The sequence below is a fragment of the Cibotium barometz genome, chromosome 45, assembly GCF_041138505.1.
Source record: "Cibotium barometz isolate CiBa-2024 chromosome 45, ASM4113850v1, whole genome shotgun sequence".
Lineage (NCBI taxonomy): Eukaryota > Viridiplantae > Streptophyta > Polypodiopsida > Cyatheales > Cibotiaceae > Cibotium > Cibotium barometz.
Window position 1 is genome coordinate 13,921,549 of NC_141090.1, and position 19,181 is coordinate 13,940,729.

The following is a 19,181-nucleotide window of genomic DNA, read 5'->3' on the forward strand; positions in this document are numbered from 1 at the left end:
TAACCTTTAAGATCAATAGCTAATTGATATTATTTCACTTGTGTGAATCCTTGGTCTAGCACAACTTGTATTGTTGAATGCTTGATCAAGTTAGAGTTCCACAAAATATGTGTGGTTAAGTATTGTGTGTATATGTCTATGTGACATGGGAATGATTCTTGAAGCCCAGGGTTAAAATACATTTGTAGTAGTGAAAGGTTGTTTGGTAACTCTCTTTAAATTAACCGTGTCTTTGTGCCCCTAAATTATAGAAAATACCTTTGATATAGGGATGCGGCTAGATTATAGGATGAACCTTGTGATTCAAGATAATCTTTTAAGAGCTTATAAAATTTGTGACATAGTAGATATACCCAGGATGAATGCTATGAGTATCAACAAAAAGGTTTTGCATCAACGTATTTCAACTTAATCAGCATTCATATTAACTTATATCAGATAATGTGCATTAATTATGGTAGTCCAATGATTCAAAATGCTAAACCCGACCTTTTGCCAAGAATGTTTCCAAAGAAAATATGTGTATTATTGTGTGTTTAATAAGGTACTTCCCCATGAAAAATTTAAACTTTTACATTACCCAAAACAAACACACAAGTGTATGATCTAGTTAGAAAAGTGTGTTAATTAAGGCACCCCCCCCATGAAAAATTTAGAGCTTTACATTTCCCAAAACAAAAACACAAGTGCATGATCTAGTTAGAAAAGTTTTATGGGATTCTATCCATGCTTCCATTAAGATAGACCTAGTTCAAACAATTGATGTGAAAGTTGCACTTGAAAGTTCTCATTTATATTTTCATTTAGAGGTGAAGTCACTTAGGAGTATTGAGGTTTTTTATTACTTTATTAAGGGAACCTCTTTGTATAAGTGATGCAACTATAAAATAAGGAGTCAATATCTCTCAAACTTGATAATCCAAACCTTGTTTCCTTTAAATGTGGAAATATGACTACATTACAAAAAATATTTTTGAAGTGATGCAAAATCAATAAGAAAGATTACATTTTCAAATCATTCAATAAACACCCATTTGTTGTTGGGAATATATTAGGCTTCACTACATTTTCAAATCATTCAATGGACACCTATTTGTTGGGAATATATGAGGCTTCACTATTTGTAATCAACAATTAAATTACAAGACAAAAAGGACAAAAGAGAACCAATGGGCCACTTTCACCGATATTGAGATGCAAATTAATGAAACAAGTTGAGTTGATTGTTACACATTGAAATTCTCCTTGAATGTAATATGTCATTTACTTTAAGGAAGTAATTGATGGTGCGTAAGAGCTAAATGATCACATATCTCTCTTCTATGATAATTGTGTTATAACTTAACGCAACATGCTAAAGATTATTTTTTGATTTGGATGGTGGTACCCCCTTGTGGTACTTGGGTGTGTGTGATTAACGACAAGGATGCTTTTGCCAATGTCTCCAAGGTGCGGGGTATTAAGAAAGAAAATATTTAAATGATGAAGAAGGGTGACCCAAATCCACACATGAAGTTCTTGTCAAATTTTTAGATACACTAAGTTGCAAAGTAAATCTCATGTTAGGAGAATGTAATCTCATAGTTTTAGTGAGTTTTCATAGTATGTATTTGTTGATTTTGTGAAGTAAAAAATTCTAGTGAAAACTCAAATACCTTAAGTAGGAAACTAAATCTCAAAAGTGAGGAGAATCTAATTTCATAAATTCTAGGAAACAAAAATACCTTAAGTAGGAAAGCAAATCTCAAAGTGAGGAGAATCTAATTTCATTATTCATGGTTAACTCAATGCAAAATGCTAAGGCTTAGCACAGTCATCAAGCATGGCACTACTCATTACACTTCGATAACATACACCCGCCAGCCCTACATTAAACCTCATTGGGTGTGTCAATCATGATATCTTAATGAGGCCTCTAAGTACCATTACTTTCATGCTCCATTAAAATCACCTTTGGGTATAGTAGCAAGCATCATCAACTTTGTGAATTCCTTAACTCAGTGACTCCAAGCAATTTTGTAACCTTAGAGATCATTAGCTAATGGATATCTCACTTGTGTGAATCCTTGGCCTAGCATAACTTGTATTGTTGAATGCTTGATCAAGTTAGAGTTCCACAAAATATGTGTGGTTAAGTATTTGTGTGTATATGTCTATGTGACATGGGAATGATTCTTGAATCCCAGGGTTAAAATACATTTGTAGTAGTGAAAGGTTGTTTGGTAACTCTCTTTAAATTAACCGTGTCTTTGTGCCCCTAAATTATAGAAAGTCCCTTTGATATAGGGATGTGGTTAGATTATAGGAGGAACCTTGTGATTCGAGATTCTCTTTTAAGAGCTTATAAAATGATTTGTATCCTATTTTTTAGATTAGAAAAAATTGAGTGAGCTATGTGCTCATGTGGAAATCCAGTAGGTCATGTTCATCATCTAGTTTAGAGATTAAAGGCACAAAGGGAAATACTTGTCCACCTATCAAAGAGATGTTTTCAATCAAGACTATATACACAAATATTGGTGGAAATTATAGCAAAGTGTTGAGATCTTACATCTCGGCGGAAGTCTACTTAAAATTATCCAACCAAGCATGGGCTAACTAGTAATATATGAAAAATGGAAAGATCACATAAGTTTACTTTTACATCATAACATCCACAAAAATGTTGTATAAAAATGGCCACAAGACTAACAATAGGAAAGAAAACAACCTAAAAGCTACTATATAGAAAAAGCAATTGAGGGAGATGCTAATGGGTCCTCTTTTCCATTCTCTCCCTTATCTATTTATTTTCCCTTAGATGGTAGATCTACTAAGGATTAATGCTAGTAGCAACATAAAGGTAAATTTAAACTTTTACATTACCCAAAACAAACACACAAGTGTATGATCTAGTTAGAAAAGTGTGTTAATTAAGGCACCTCCCCATGAAAAATTTAGAGCTTTACATCGTCCAAAACAAAAACACAAGTGTATGATCTAGTTAGAAAAGTTTTATGGGATTCTATCCATGCTTCCATCATCAAGATAGACCTAGTTCAAACAATTGATGTGAAAGTTCTCATTTATATTTTCATTTAGAGGTGAAGTCACTTAGGAGTCTTGAGGTTTTTTATTACTTTATTAAGGGAACCTCTTTGTATAAGTGATGCAACTATAAAATAAGGAGTCAATATCTCTCAAACTTGATAATCCAAACCTTGTTTCTTTTAAATGTGGAACTATGACTACATAACAAAAAATATTTTTGAAGTGATACAAAACCGATAAGAAAGATTACATTTTCAAATCATTCAATAAACACCCATTTGTTGGGAATATATTAGGCTTTACTACATTTTCAAATCATTCAATAGACACCCATTTGTTGGGAATATATGAGGCTTCACTACATATTTGTAATCAACAATTAAATTACAAAACAAAAAGGACAAAAGAGAACCAATGGACCTCTTTCACTGATATTGAGACGCAAATTAATGAAACAAGTTGAGTTGATTGTTACACATTGAAATTCTCCTTGAATGTAATATGTCATTTATTTTAGGGAAGTAATTAATGGGTAAGAGCTAAATGATCACATATCTCTCTTCTATGATAATTGTGTTATAACTTAACGCAACATGCTAAAGATTATTTTTTGATTTGGATGGTGGTACCCTCTTGTGGTACTTGGGTGTGTGTGATTAACGATGATGCTTTTGCAATGTCTCCAAGGTGCGGGGTATTCAGAAAGAAAATATTTAAATGATGAAGAAGGGTGACCCAAATCCACACATGAAGTTCTTGTCAAATTTTTAGATACACTAAGTTGCAAAGTAAATCTCATGTTAGGAGAATCTAATCTCATAGTTTTAGTGAGTTTTCATAGAGTTAATATTGTATGTATTTATTGATTGTGAAGTCAAAAATTCTAGTGAAAACTTAAATACCTTAAGTAGGAAACTAAATCTCAAAAGTGAGGAGAGTCTAATTTCATAAATTCTAGGAAACAAAAATACCTTAAGTAAGAAAGTAAATCTCAAAGTGAGGAGAATCTAATTCCATTATTCATGGTAAACTCAATGCAAAATGCTAAGGTTATCAAGCACAGGCATCAAGCATTGCACTTCTCGTTACACTTCGATAACATACACCCGCCAACCCTACATTAAACCTCATTGGGTGTGTCAATCATGATATCTTAATGAGGCCTCTAAGTACCATTTTTTCACATGTAACAAGATACTTTTATGCTCCATTAAAATCACCTTTGGGTATTGTAGCAAGCATCATCAACTTTGTGAATTCCTTAACTCAGTGTGACTCCAAGAAATTTTGTAACCTTAGAGATCATTAGCTAATGGATATCTCACTTGCGTGAATCCTTGGCCTAGCACTTGTATTGTTGAATTCTTGATCAAGTTAGAGTTCCACAAAATATGTGTGGTTAAGTATTTGTGTGTATATGTCTATGTGACATGGGAATGATTCTTGAAGCCCAGGGTTAAAATACATTTGTAGTAGTGAAAGGTTGTTTGGTAACTCTCTTTAAATTAACCGTGTCTTTGTGCCCCTAAATTATAGAAAGTCCCTTTGATATAGGGATGTGGCTAGATTATAGGAGGAACCTTGTGATTCGAGATTCTCTTTTAAGAGCTTATAAAATGATTTGTATCCTATTTTTTAGATTAGGAAAAATTGAGTGGGCTATGTGCTCATGTGAATGCTTGATCAAGTTAGAGTTCCACAAAATATGTGTGGTTAAGTATTTGTATGTATATGTCTATGTGACATGGGAATGATTCTTGAATCCCAGGGTTAAAAATACATTTGTAGTAGTGAGAGGTTGTTTGGTAACTCTCTTTAAATTAACCATGTCTTTGTGCCCCTAAATTATAGAAAGTCCCTTTGATATAGGGATGTGGTTAGATTATAGGAGGAACCTTGTGATTTGAGATTCTCTTTTAAGAGCTTATAAAATGATTTGTATCCTATTTTTTAGATTAGAAAAAATTGAGTGAGCTATGTGCTCGTGTGGAAATCCAGTAGGTCATGTTCATCATCTAGTTTAGAGATTAAAGGCACAAAGGGAAGTCCACCTTTCAAAGAGATGTTTTTAATCAAGACTTTATACACGAATATTGGTGGAAATTATAGCAAAGAGTTGAGATCTTACATCTTGGTGGAAGTCTACTTAAAATTAGCTAACCAAGCATGGGCTAACTAGTAATATATGAAAAATGGAAAGATCACATAAGTTTACTTTTACATCATAACATCCACAAAAATGTTGTATAAAAATGGCCACAAGACTAACAACAGTAAAAGAAAACAACCTAAAAGCTACTATATAGAAAAAGCAATTGAGGGAGATGCTAATGGGTCCTCCTTTCCATTCTCTCCCTTATCTACTACTTTGCCCTTAGATGGTAGATCTACTAAGGATTAATGCTATGAGTAGCAACATAAAGGTTTTGCATCAACACATTTCAACCTTGTCTACTTCTTTGCCCTGACATAGTAGATCTACCCAGGATGAATGCTATGAGTATCAACAAAAAGGTTTTGCATCAACGTATTTCAACCTAACTAGCCCAGGATGAATGCTATGAGTATCAACAAAAAGGTTTTGCATCAACGTATTTCAACCTAAATAGCATTTGTATAAATAGCACAAATAGATATGCTTAATTTAGATATCAGATAATGTGTATTAATTATGGTAGTCCAATGATTCAAAATGATAAACTTGACCTTTTGGAGGAATGTTTCCAAAGAAAATATGTGTAATAGTGTGTTTATTACGACACTTCCCCATGAAAAATTTAAACTTCTACATTACCCAAAACAAAAACACAGATGTATGATCTAGTTAGAAAAGTGTGTTAATTAAGCAACCTCCCCATGAAAAATTTAGAGCTTTACATTACCCAAAACAAAAACACAAGTGTATGATCTAGTTAGAAATTTTTACGGGATTCTATCCATGCTTTCATCAAGATAGACCTAGTTCAAACAACTAATGTGAAAGCTGCACTTGAAAGTTCTCATTTCTATTTTCATTTAGAGGTGGAGTCACTTAGGATTCTTGAGGTTTTTTATTACACTATTAAGTGAACCTCTTTGTATAAGTGATGCAACTATAAAATAAGGAGTCAATATCTCTCAAACTTAATAATCCAAACCTTGTTTCTTTTAAATGTGGAAATATGACTACATTACAAAAAATATTTTTGAAGTAATGCAAAACCAATAAGAAAGATTACATTTTCAAATTGTTTAATAGACACCCATTTGTTGGGAATATATGAAGCTTCACTACATCTTTGTAATCAACTATTAAATTACAAGACAATAAGGACAAAAGAGAACCAATGGGCCTCTTTCATTGATATTGATATGCAAATTAATGAAACAAATTGAGTTGCTTCTTACACATTGAAAATCTACTTGAATGTGATATGTCATTTCACTTTAGGGAAATAATTGATTAGTAAGAGATAAATGATCATATATATCTCTTCTATGATATTTTTTATAGCTTAACACAACATGCTAAAGATTATTTTTTGATTTGGATGGTGGTACCCCCTTGCGGTACTGTGGTATGTGCGATTAACGATGATGCTTGCCTATGTGTCCAAGATGTGGGATGTTTAGAAAGAAAATGTTTAAATGATGGAGAAGGGTGACCCAAAGCCACACATAAAGTTCTTGTCAAATTTTTAGATACACTAGTTAAAGTAAATCTCATGATAGGAGAATCTAATCTCATAGTTTTGGTGAAAACTTAAATACATTAAGTAGGAAAATAAATCTCAAAGCGAGGGGAATCTAATGTCATAATTTGGGTGAGCTTTCATATAGTAAATATTGTATGCATTATTCATGGTGAACTCAATGCAAAATGCTAAGGTTATTTCATGTGAGACTTGTAGATGGATGAAGCTGAACATGAGGAAAAGAAGATCAGAATGTCTTTTTGTTGTAGTGAGGACCTATGTGATCCATGATGAGGAATTATGTAGAGGCTAAGTGTAAGTTGCAGTGATTAGCTTGAGTGGACATTGGGGCTCTCATGCTGCCTGAGCCATCTTGTACATTGTTGTGCCTTTTAATTTTAATTTCTTCCTTGCAAAAAAGATAATGCATCTTGTAAAGTGATGGGGATAGGGGCCTTATAAAATAAGGAAATAATGTGCAATTATAGGAAAAAGACATGATTCATAACTTGCACAACAAGTCATTCTTCCAAGCCAAAATAATTGGGAAAATAAAAAATAAAAAAATGGTTGAGGTGCAATTTCATTTTCTGAAAATATGCTTATCCCCTTAATTGAGGTAAATTAAGCATAAAAGGCTTTTTTGCTTTTTGGAATAAACTAAAAGGCTACGTGTACTCAAAAGCAGCGTGTTGCCGTTGGTTAGCTTGCATGAATGCCTTAATCAGCTCTCCGTTGCACGTTAATCTTTTGCTTACATTATATAATCTCTCATCCGCTTACTGATTAGCAGCAACTGACTGATTGCTCATTAGCGACTAATTCACACATCAATTGCGGTTTTCCGAACCGTCATTAAGCATGGATCACGAAGCAATTAGTAGCACTGATCTACCCACCCAATTGGCCGGAAAGAGAGTCACAATCCTTAGCATTGATGGGGGAGGAATCCGCGGTCTCATTCCTGCTAGAATCATTGAGTTTTTAGAGGAACAACTTCAGGTGATTTTATTGAAATTCAATTGCGTTTCCTGCAGTTTCTGTTAATTAATCCATCTATGTTTTGCTAAGTACCTAAAAGATTTATTTAATCAACGCATTTTAAGAAGCCCATTATGTGTTGCTACCAGTACATCAACGGTTTATCTAATTAACGCAATTTTCTATTAAATTATCAGATTTTGCAAATATCTATGATTTTTGAGTAATAGTAGCAAAATAAATTGTTGGTAGTTTTTTTTTTAAATTGATTTCTTGGTTGATAATTAATCATGGATCATGGATGATCTCTCTTTGATTCAAGCTGTTACCCTCAAATACAGAATTGAAAAATTAAGGCAATAATTTAGGTGGTCAAAAATCACTTGTTAAATTTAAATATCCTTTGATTATTCGTGGTTTGTTTTTTTATTTCTTTATATCAATGTCAAAGATGATAATAAAAGAGAAAAATTAATTGTTAATTATGATAAAAGTGTGCAAAAATGAGAAGTGAAGCTAGTGAAGATGAAGGGATTAGATCAATTAATTATTATTATAGGATGCTTTAATGGAATTGCAAATTGCTAGCTTTTAATATATTGAAGAATTGAAATAATGACTTAAAATTAAATCACACTTTATCTAATGATTTAAATAACTCCCACCATTAATATCAATCAATACATTAAAATATCAGCAAAACAATAATAAGCAAGCAATAATAAACATTAATAGGCAAGCAATAATAAACAATAAAAATCACTAGTACTCAACCCCCGCGTTGCTGCGGTATGTAAAAGACTTTAAGAAGCGAAACACAGAAATGGAAGCCAGAATACAAAGGATCACTCAAAGTGATTTTTTCCTCTTATTTCTTTTTTTTCTCTCCTCTCCTTGTGCCTTAGTTGTCCATCGTTAATATGTAATAGATGAAAATCAGTGGCATATTACGTGTTTGCAGATATTGGACGGTCCAGATGCAAGGATAGCAGATTATTTCGACGTGATAGCCGGGACGAGCACAGGGGGGTTGATTGCGGGGCTCTTGTCAATTTCAAACGAGAAAGGCCGCCCGCGCTTCAAAGCACAGGACGCCACGCAATTCTACACACAAGAAGGCCCCAACATCTTCGTCAAACGATCGTTAAGCCCTCACCACTCCCCTTAATTATTTCATATGCTTTATCTTAAATCTTTAATTATTTCATATGCTTCATCTTAAATCAGCCTTAATCATTTTATACACTTGATTTTAAATCAACAAACTACTCAAGCTTTATCATTTCAATGCTTTTCAGCTAATCAAGCTCCATGACTAGTCCCCCTCCCTCTTTAAAAAAACATAATTATAATTATATTTATAAACTTTACAGAAACATATACAATAGTCTACTTTTTACAACGGCCACTCAAATCCTATTACATAGATCACTATTAAGTAAGAAACAAATTTGATCCCACCTCTCCTCCTTCCCAAAAAAAGATGAGTGTTTCCAAGACCTAGCTCTGCAAAACAAGCGAGCCACAAGCAAAGACTCAGTAGTGCATCCTTTAGGAATTTGTTCCTCCATGATCTCTTTCTTGGGCCAGATCTTCACATCAGGTCTTGTGCCAAGAGGATTCTCTTTTATTGAGTAGATCCTTCTATAGTAGCAACTCGAATGCCCACTTGAGTAGATCCTTCTATAGTAGCAACTTGAGTGCCCACCCGTAAAACGACTTGTTCTCTCACCCGAAGGTAGTACGATTATGGCCCAGATCTGCCCGAATACCTTCGAGGAACCCAAGACCTCCCCCTTCCTGGTCACAAACCCACACTGCTACTTCTGGCAATAAATCATAATTACTAATCTTAAATATTCAATTCAATACACTAATCAAGTGTCATTTTTACAAATGATATATCATGACATAATATTTACTTCTTATCCAACTAAATTGATTCTAAACAATCTTCTAAGGGTGCGATAATGTTATGATAATCATATCTTAACTATGCATAATTTGTTCAGGGTTTTCTCTTTGCCTTTAGTCAAAGGCACCTTGCCGATTTTGTGCATAATTAGCCTTAGAACTTGAAAATAGGCTTGCCTTACACTCACACAACAAAGTACAAAAAGGAGTCACCACTCTTGGAAATATATGTCAATCATGCACTTTCCTACATCTATTATCTAGAAATAACCATACTGTACAAATTTTTAGAGGAACCATGCATTAAAGTGGACTCACATAATTCAATGTCCAAGGTAGCCAACTATCATCGTCGCCAATATTTTTGCTCTTTTGATGCTTAATGTTTTTCATCCATATTTATGTTTCACATTATGTTGGATTGAATTTTAATATGATGTGCCACATCAACGCTTTGGTTTATCACTAATATATTCTTCCTGTGCGATGTAATCTTCCATTGTCAAAGACTAACATCAAGTTAGTGCACTTGGCTTGGCTCTTTAGATCCCCGCTTTATTTCTTGGCTACATCTCATTCTTTTTTAAATTATATAAATACAACTAGCTTGACTCTCACTTACCTCATTAGATGTGTACATGCTAAAACCATCTATATGTTGTTAACACATCATATTAGAAGTGTACTATGAATTTTTGGAATCAAATAGTTATTTTCTCATTAAATCAAGTTCACAATAGTAGGCACAAGCTATCAATAGGTATAGCACATAGAAATTGTCTAACCTTAAAAGAATTGTTTATTTAGAGTAAAAACTATCATGTTAATGTGCATGTGAATCCACTCTGTTGCAAAGAGATAACAAGTGAAAAAATTAATATCAAAGATGACATTCAAAATTGACATTTTGCATATAGATTGTAGCATTTTCTCTATCCATTTGATGTAATCAATGTTTACAATTTTATAAGTGGATTATTGTTGAAATTTGCATTAGTCGTGGATATTAAATTATCAAAGAAGTCGACAAGTTGAATATGCATTAATGCTTGATGTATTTAGATGAGAATGAGGTCGCAAGACTACTATAAGCCTTGATGCTTTATTGAAATTAATAACTTCTATATTATCTTCCTTTTCTTGTTAAAAGTACAAATCGTAACATTCTTCTAGATTATCCTATAATAACCATTCAAATATGCATTTTTGATATTCAGGGAGATTCCTCTCATTTCACCACTGTTGGGGCCAAAGTATGAGGCTGATGGTTTGGAGAGGCTCTTACAAGATAACTTCAAAGATATGAAGATGCAAGATACACTCATTGAGCTTGTCATTCCCACATTTGATATTAAACTAATGGAACCAACTTACTTCTCTACTTCTGAGGTTGTTTAAAGCAACTAGTTACTATCACAAAATGTAATTTGTGAGGTCGAATTATTGTAGTGTATAAAGATATAGTAGAATATGTTTTAATTTGATTTTTCTTGCTAAGCTAGGAATCTTTTTTCATCAAAGACATACGTTTTTCTATAAATTGTGATTAAAGTTTGGTACCAAGTTAAGTTGTGTTCGAAAAGTGACTTTGATGCAAAAAGACAAACATTGAGTACAAGAGGTTTTTAACCTATAATAATCAAGGAATATAATGTAGACATAAAGAAACTTTTAGTATAATATAGCATCATCAAGTGCACTTGTTTGATGATTAATATTTTCAAGGAAAAGTTTGATGATTTACGCTAGCATTGAGTTGACATACCTTGATTCTTTGAGTTAGCATTGAGTTGACATACATTGATGATTTGAATTAGCAACAATGACTTGACACAACTTGGTAACATAGAACATTGAGCACATTTTTAGGATTACATTTTTATGATTATGTGCAGGCTAGACAAGATGAATCCAAGAATGCATTTATACGAGATGTTTTGAGAGGCACTTCAGCAGCTCCTACATATTTTCCTCCTACCTTATTCTACACAACTACTTCTAAGGGAGGTCGTAGAGCCTACAATCTAGTGGATGGTGGAGTGGGCATCAACAATCCGGTAAACTTTTCCTAGTTTATTATAATTTGAATGATAAATTATATGGTAAACCTAAGATGCATAATGGAAATTTCGTTATTCTAAAAGTGTTGTTTTCATTAAATTTAAATTCTATGCATAGAAAGATGCATAATGAAACTAAGTAATAAGCAATCTTTTGAAATTGATCTTATCAGACCTACCATTCCATTGTACATGTGCAAAAGGAGATTTTCAAGAAAAATGTTCACTTTGCAGGGCGAATGGTAACTCAGGTGCTAATCAACTCTTTTTAAAAACCTCAAAAACTAAAACACAACTTTTTGAGTTTTTAGTATTTTTCAATCTATATCTCGCAAGCCATACAATGAAATTTAATTTTTACTATACAAAAATTGATATGTAAAAAAATTTTACAATCTAAATCACATATAAGAAGGTTTACAATGCATTTTGAAACATTTTGGTAAACATTTTGATATAAGATGTGTAATGCATGCATTTTTTTAGCTAACTAGTTGTGAGAAATCCACATGAGATTCAATCTCTTTAGTACATAATTTGGTACTTGGAATATATAGATATCAAATTCATTAATGGTTGATGAGATTTTATCCGCAAAACTTGGTTTCATGCATATGTGAACTCTTCATATGCGAGGGAATGCACTAAAAAATATGGACACTTACAGGAAAATCATTTTCATTCGACCTATATATTTCCACATGCATGGCCTTGATGAGTCACAACCTATTATAGATGCGCATAAACCCCCCAATCCCCATTTTCTTTTCTTTCCTCTCACTTAAAAATAAAAAAGGAGAAAAATTAGAGAAATCACGCATAGCTTGTAATTTCATGTTGATTTAGACTTTTGCACATAATACACCACTTTAAACCATAAATTTCAAAGTAAACAAGCCCAATGATAACTTATATATCATATATAAGCTTCAACCTTTATCTTAAATACCTATTCTTAGATAAAAAGATTTCTAAATCATTTTACTTTTGGTTATATTGCTTGAAAACATCTATAAAAATAGATTACATTTCTTATTATATTTATAATATGAACATATGACTTGAAGTGTTCATATTATATATATAATATGAACGTATGAATTGAAGTGTTCAAGCATAGTATCTTGAAACATATTTTTATCATGGGCCTTATCTTAAAAAAGAACAAGCATAGTATCTTGAAACCTATTTTATCATGGGCCTTATTTTAAACACAAACAATAATGAGAAAACTAGATCTAACCACAAGTTTCATATTACATAAACTTCCTAAACATTCATATTCAGCATGCTTTGATGTTATTAACATATGTTGACATTATTTCACACTTACAATTCAACAAAATAGCATTAGTCATGTTGTAAGCTATATATTCCAATGCAATAATAAAATTATATAGGTTAGTGGACAAATTAGCTACAATAAAATTATGGACTTCCTAAATATCATGTATAGTAAAGAGAGGAAAAATGTGTGAATACAAAAGTATATAATAGTATGCATGTGTTGCCAAGATTCATTGGGTTTATGAGGGTAAAAAATAAAATCCCATTTTCATAGTATAAATAGAGATGTCTTAAAGAATATATTTTTTAATGTATAAAAAAACTATAGAACATGGGATAAATCTTTTAATTATGTGCTACCATATAGTGAATTTCTAGTGATTTTAATTTCCCAACCCACTCAAAAGTTATAGCTTTGGGTAATTTAAAAAAAAAACCCCATAAACTTTCCTTGTAAGATAGCCCACCATTTTTGGAGGACCTTGTAAAGTAGCCATTGGGCTAATAATAGCCCCTATTTGTTTCCTTGTTGGGCATGCTAGAATGCTTTGATTTTCTCTTCTAATAAGTCTTGTAAAATGTTTCCTTACATTTAGGATTACAAGAGTTTGTTGGTTCTATCACTTGGAACGGGAACCATTGCAGAATCTTATGATTCTAAGCAAGCATCAAGTTGGGGAATTGTTTCATGGATATTAAATAATGGAAAGTCTCCCATGCTAGACATCGTGGCTGAAGCTAGTGCAGATGTGGTGGACTTCAACCTCTCAGTGTTGTTTCATACCCAACAATGCCCTCAAAATTATCTTCGTATTCAGGTATTACTTTTTTTCCAAATCTCTCTAAACTTCAAAGTATATTTATCTACTCGTTTGGAGTGAAATAATTTAGCAAGCACTATTGAAACATTTCTACAAAATGATAACCAAAGTTGTGGCAGGCTTTAGATCTTTCAGGAGAAGTGACATCTATTGATAATTTCAAAAAAGACAACATACAAAGTTTAAAAGACATTGGTGATAGACTCTTGGACACGGAGGTAAAGAGCCCAGACATAGACACTGGAAAATACATTGCACGACCTCATCGAGGAACAAATAAAGAGGCTCTCATTAGGTTAGCATGGCATACTCTTTTGCCTTTTCTCTTTGCATGCACCTCACCCCCCCCCCTCTCACAACATCTCATTTTTTGAAAAAGAGTAAAGATCAGAGGTGTGGTCACTTTGAAAAAACTCCATCCAACACATGCACTCAAAGGGGTTTTTGAAAGAACCATTGTCAACAAATTTATAACATTGTAGCCTTTTATAAATATTTATATTCATTAAATTATGGGAGTGAGCTCTTTTATAATTATTAACATTTATTAAATTATGGTGGTTAAGCACATCTCTACATTCTTATAAGATTTAGTCATTTTCATTATTTTGCTCAAATCATGGCGGCGAATACTTCTCTATATTTCAATCAGTTATTTTTTCAATATTTTAATTATTTTCTTATAGCAATTCAAGAGGATTTGAGTGAGTAGTTTAAGGATGTAAATATATTTAGATATATATAGAAGTTCAAAAAGGTTTGAGTAAGTAGTTTAAGAACATTTAAATATATTTAGAGATATATAGCACTAAAAATAGTTTACACACAAGTATATTTGGAGACCAATTAACATTCTAAATAAATATGAAAGCCTTAATATTAGCAAGTTTGGAAAAATATATAGACTTTGGTAATTGGAAGTTTGTGAGGATCTCATTAACTTTGGAAATCTTACGTACTTTTGAAATGTAAAGTTTTGTTATTCTCGATCTCTCTCTTGGATAAACATATTTATGTAAAATAAACTAATGTATTGGTGTAAATTGGCCAATATTAAATAAAGAGAGAATTGGGATTTTCATCCTAATTAGTGATATTGAGCATTATATTTTTATTTTTTTTAAATAGTTATGAAACATTTATTTTGACATTCAACCATGGGCATATTTGAATGCATATAGTATAAACATATTTGAATGCATATAGTATAAACATAATAGGAAATATGGATAATGATATCTCTAAGATTATAATGTCCTAATATTACTACCTTTTAGCTTGAATTGCCAATTTAAAGTAAGATAACCTTTTTCATTTTCCTTTGCACAGGTTTGCAAAAGAGTTAGCTGGAGAGTGTCAAGCAAGACGTCACTTAAAAGAAAAACAAAAGAGATAAACTCAACACGTGTATGATTTATTGTGAATAATGGTTTATCTTTCAGAAGAAATTTTATATATGGTGAAAATAACTAGTTGATGAAACCCTTAAATTTCTTCACTATTTAAATAAAGGAAAAGATATAGTAATTTCTTCTCAATTCATAAGCATACAAAAGTACTAGTTGTTATTCTCTCCCCTCCTCCCAAATTAAAAAATCAATGTTCCACCCTAATCATTTATGATACTTGAGTTCTAATTCACTTTGGTTTGTAAAGATATTTTTATGATAAGACATGTCTAAGTACATGCACATATGGAATCATTTTGGCATTGGTTAGGGTCATGTGTCACCAATATGGTCATGATTGATTTATGGAGGTTTTGTTCAAGATCACATCGGTAGCATACACTGACAATGCTTCACGCTAGGGACTAGCTCACAAATAAAGGGGTGCAACCTTGTACACTCTACTTCAAGAATGCAAGGCCTGTGTAAGTGCCTAAACAACCTTGGGTTTTCTAGGTCCACCAAGATGCAAGGATTTAATAAGAAATATCAGTAGTAGTCAAAGCTAAACAACTGAAATGGAGTGATTATAAGTTGAGATTAAGGATAATAATTATGTTGATTAACATACAATTAGCAAGAAATCATGCATAATGCCTAAGTGATTTAGCTTTTCACCAAAGGACAGAACCACAAGCCAAGGTTGAAAGCCATGAGGCTCCAAGAATCATGATGAATAATGTCAAAAGATATCAAAAGGTGTCAAAAAAGCTACAATAGTAGTCCATGAGCCCCCTTTTATACTTGAGCCCATGACCAAGGTCCTAAACCTAATCTAAATCTGTGTTGGTTCATTACAAACCATCCCCTCCTATAATGATTTCATCCTCCAAATCAAAGGGTGGTCATGCACAAAGAAAAGAGATATACAAGTGGCTATGTACAAAAGCCAAAAGTCACATCCATGGGGCTGAATGTCAATGTAGCGGAAAACCCATACATGAATCATATGACCCCCAGGTTCAAATGGAAAGGATGAAGGGCTCCTCTCGATGATGAGGCTCGATGAGTTGGATCTAGAGCTCATATGATGAGTCGGGAATTCGATGAGTCGGGATCTAGAGGTCTAAGCCTCGATGTGCTGATAATTCAAGGTGGCATATTCATGTCATGGGTGGCTGGTTGTTTGAGCTTGAGAGTTTTGTGCCTAGCCATCAAAGGCATTTGTTTGATGACGAGGAGGAGATTCATGCCAAATGGTCCAGATCGTCCATACATGGTGACTTCTTTGCTACATTTCTTGGCTACTTTCACATGGAGGGTTTGACATTGTTCGCATGGAATGATTCTTTCTTTGGCCACTTATATGAGTGTCCCACAATCTTGAGCCGCCATGATTAGGTTCCTAAGGACGCAGTTGACACCGTCGCATAGATTCAAATCATGATGATGATGTATTATACACACATATATATGATGTTTTATCACACATGCGCGCACATGATTATAGTGATACACGTGTACATCATGACACATATACACATGATGAGAGTGATACATGCACACATGATGACATACACATACATGATGTTGGCGATGATATATATAGTAGTGATGTGTGTGATCATCATAGGATAGACCACCTTTCAAAAGGATTGGGTTTACTAGAAGTTTTTTTGATGCTAACTTATATGTTCTAAAAAGGCATGACAAGATTTATTTGGTTGTCTTGTATGTAGATAACTCAAACATCACAGGTGACAATGAAGAATTGATTTAGTAGATAATGGATATGTTGTCGAGATCGTGACTTTGAGATGACAGACTTGGGTCTTATGCATTTTTTTTTGGGGATTGAGATCTGGTAGGAGTCAAGAAAGATCTTCATATCATAGTAGAAGTATGCTTGGGAGATTAACATAGGATTTGGGATGACCGACTGTAAACTTGTGTCAACACTTAGGGAGGTGAATTTGAAGCTTTTTGTAGAAGATTTTTCACCATTAGTACGGGAGTTTAGAGATCAAGAAGTACAGGAACCTGGTGGGGAGTTTGATTTTTCTCACTAACACTAGACTTGATATATCAACTTCATTGGTGTTTTAAACAGGTTTTCCAACAAGCCACAGAGTCATTGGGGAAGCAAGGGATGAGAGTACTTAGGTACATCATAGGTACTCTTGAGTATGGCATAACTTACAGTGCAGGTGACACTCTTATAGGTTACTATGATTTAGATTGGGTAGGAGATTGTGATTCGAAGGTATCAGCTCCTGGATATTGTTTTTTGCTTGGGTCTAATGCTTTCACTTGGACCAGCACAAGAAGCAGCCTATAGTGCCTTTTTCTTCTATAGAAGCTGAGTACAAGACAACTTATTTCACTGCTTGGTGAAGCAACATGGATGAGGAGGATTTTAGTGGACATGGGAGTTCAGATTAGTGAAATTTAGAGGTCAAATAATTATGAATTGCATGAAAGTGTAAAGATTATGGTTAGTACATGAAAGTGCAAAGATTGTGATTAGTATATAATGACATATGGGGGCCAAATTTGATTTTTGGATTTCTATTTATTTTCTTTCACATCTTTCTTATAGTTGCACTAACGAGATACTTTATAGTCATTCTTGTAAAGACTAAGAGCCTTGACTTGTGATTAATACTTTTTAAAAAAACAATTAGGATATTACTTCAATTGTCCAACTGGTGAGACTGAATCCTTTATAATCGGTTTGAAAGAGAAAAAGCAATCATAATTATTATTGTTACTATGAATAGCAATGTTTTGAATGCCTTGGGATCCTGGAGTAAAAGGATTCGAACCTAAACTAAATAGTCATTTGGGTGAGATCGAACAGCATTTTGTAATTATTGGAATATGTTCACGTGAGGAGGAACATATTTACATTTCCCATTGGGGAATCTTAGCCCGTCGGGGGCGGTATCAAAGTACTGTTCATTCGGTATCGGAATGAGGATTTTTACAAAATCTTGACTTAAGACCAAGTTTAGATGCCAATCTTATTCTTAAAAGTTATGAACTACATGAAAGTGCAAAGATTGTGGTTAGTATGTGTGCGCTTTTGCCGCACAGGTTGTAGCTGGGGACTTCGGACACCGTATGCGAGCCACGAATGGCTGCAAGCATACAACCAGGGAAGGAAGCTCAAACAAAATGCAAGGATGTGTCACTCACCGCTCAACCACCGCCTTGAAGGATTCCCGCGTCGCAGCCGTGAAGGAGGAGCCGCCGTCGCTCGCCGCTCTACCGCCTCTCCGCCGCCGTGCCGCTACACAGTGCTCGATCGCTCTCTCACTCTCTCTCTCTCTCTCTCACACACGCAGGAGAAGGAAACCAAAGAGATAAGGCAAGAGCACTCTTGTATTCACAACACATGAGATAAGGCAAGAGGCCGTTCACACTTGGGCGCCCATACATGGCCGGCCGATCCTAACCCTTATTCTACTAATATTCAAGGTGCGCCTCTCATCGACGATTACCCAATCCCTTCATCCTTAACATATGGTGCCGACAAGCCCGGCCCATGACTCAGAATATTTAAATTAATGACGTAAAACATAGTACGTCTCAATGTCCGTCATAGGTTCATAGGTTAACATGCCCCCCTTCCTGATGTAGATTCCGTCATAGGTTAACATGCCCCCCTTCCTGATGTAGATTCCGTCCTCGGAAGCTATGGTATGGTAAGCTCGAGAGGGTTGTTGTTGACCGTCTGCAAAACAAGGAAGTAGAGTGAAAGTATACTAGAATTCAAAAGATATAAAGTGTATAAATTCAAGCATGTTAGACCACAATGGATGTTGCTATGAGAACTTAGTTTAAGGGTCACATGAATGAGCTAGTGTAGCAAATTAACAAGAGTTTAAAATTATTGAAAGTAAATCAAGAGTAAGCAAGGTGTTAAAGGTTAATCAAGGTTTATAACTGGCCTAAGTCAAGGAAAATAACCAAGCTTAATAAACAAATGACCACACTGTGTCTACTCTAGGAACAAGTTAATAC

The 19,181-nt window shown here is 33.7% G+C and overlaps 1 protein-coding gene across 2 annotated transcripts; it reads left to right on the plus strand.

The window, feature by feature from the left end:
- Positions 1 to 7,375: 7,375 nt before the first annotated feature.
- LOC147612467 (patatin-like protein 5) lies at positions 7,376 to 15,305 on the plus strand. 2 transcript variants are annotated; one of them, XM_086783076.1, is made up of 8 exons: positions 7,376 to 7,706; positions 8,647 to 8,828; positions 10,817 to 10,988; positions 11,495 to 11,656; positions 11,833 to 11,910; positions 13,543 to 13,764; positions 13,887 to 14,062; positions 15,097 to 15,305. In XM_086783076.1, the coding sequence occupies exons 1-8, from the start codon at positions 7,566 to 7,568 to the stop codon at positions 15,161 to 15,163; spliced, it is 1,200 nt and encodes a 399-aa protein (XP_086639202.1). In that variant the 5' UTR covers positions 7,376 to 7,565; the 3' UTR covers positions 15,164 to 15,305. The 2 variants fall into 2 exon arrangements, with proteins under 2 accessions (XP_086639202.1, XP_086639203.1); XM_086783077.1 differs by lacking the exon at positions 15,097 to 15,305 and having other exon boundaries at positions 13,894 to 14,055.
- Positions 15,306 to 19,181: the final 3,876 nt, after the last annotated feature.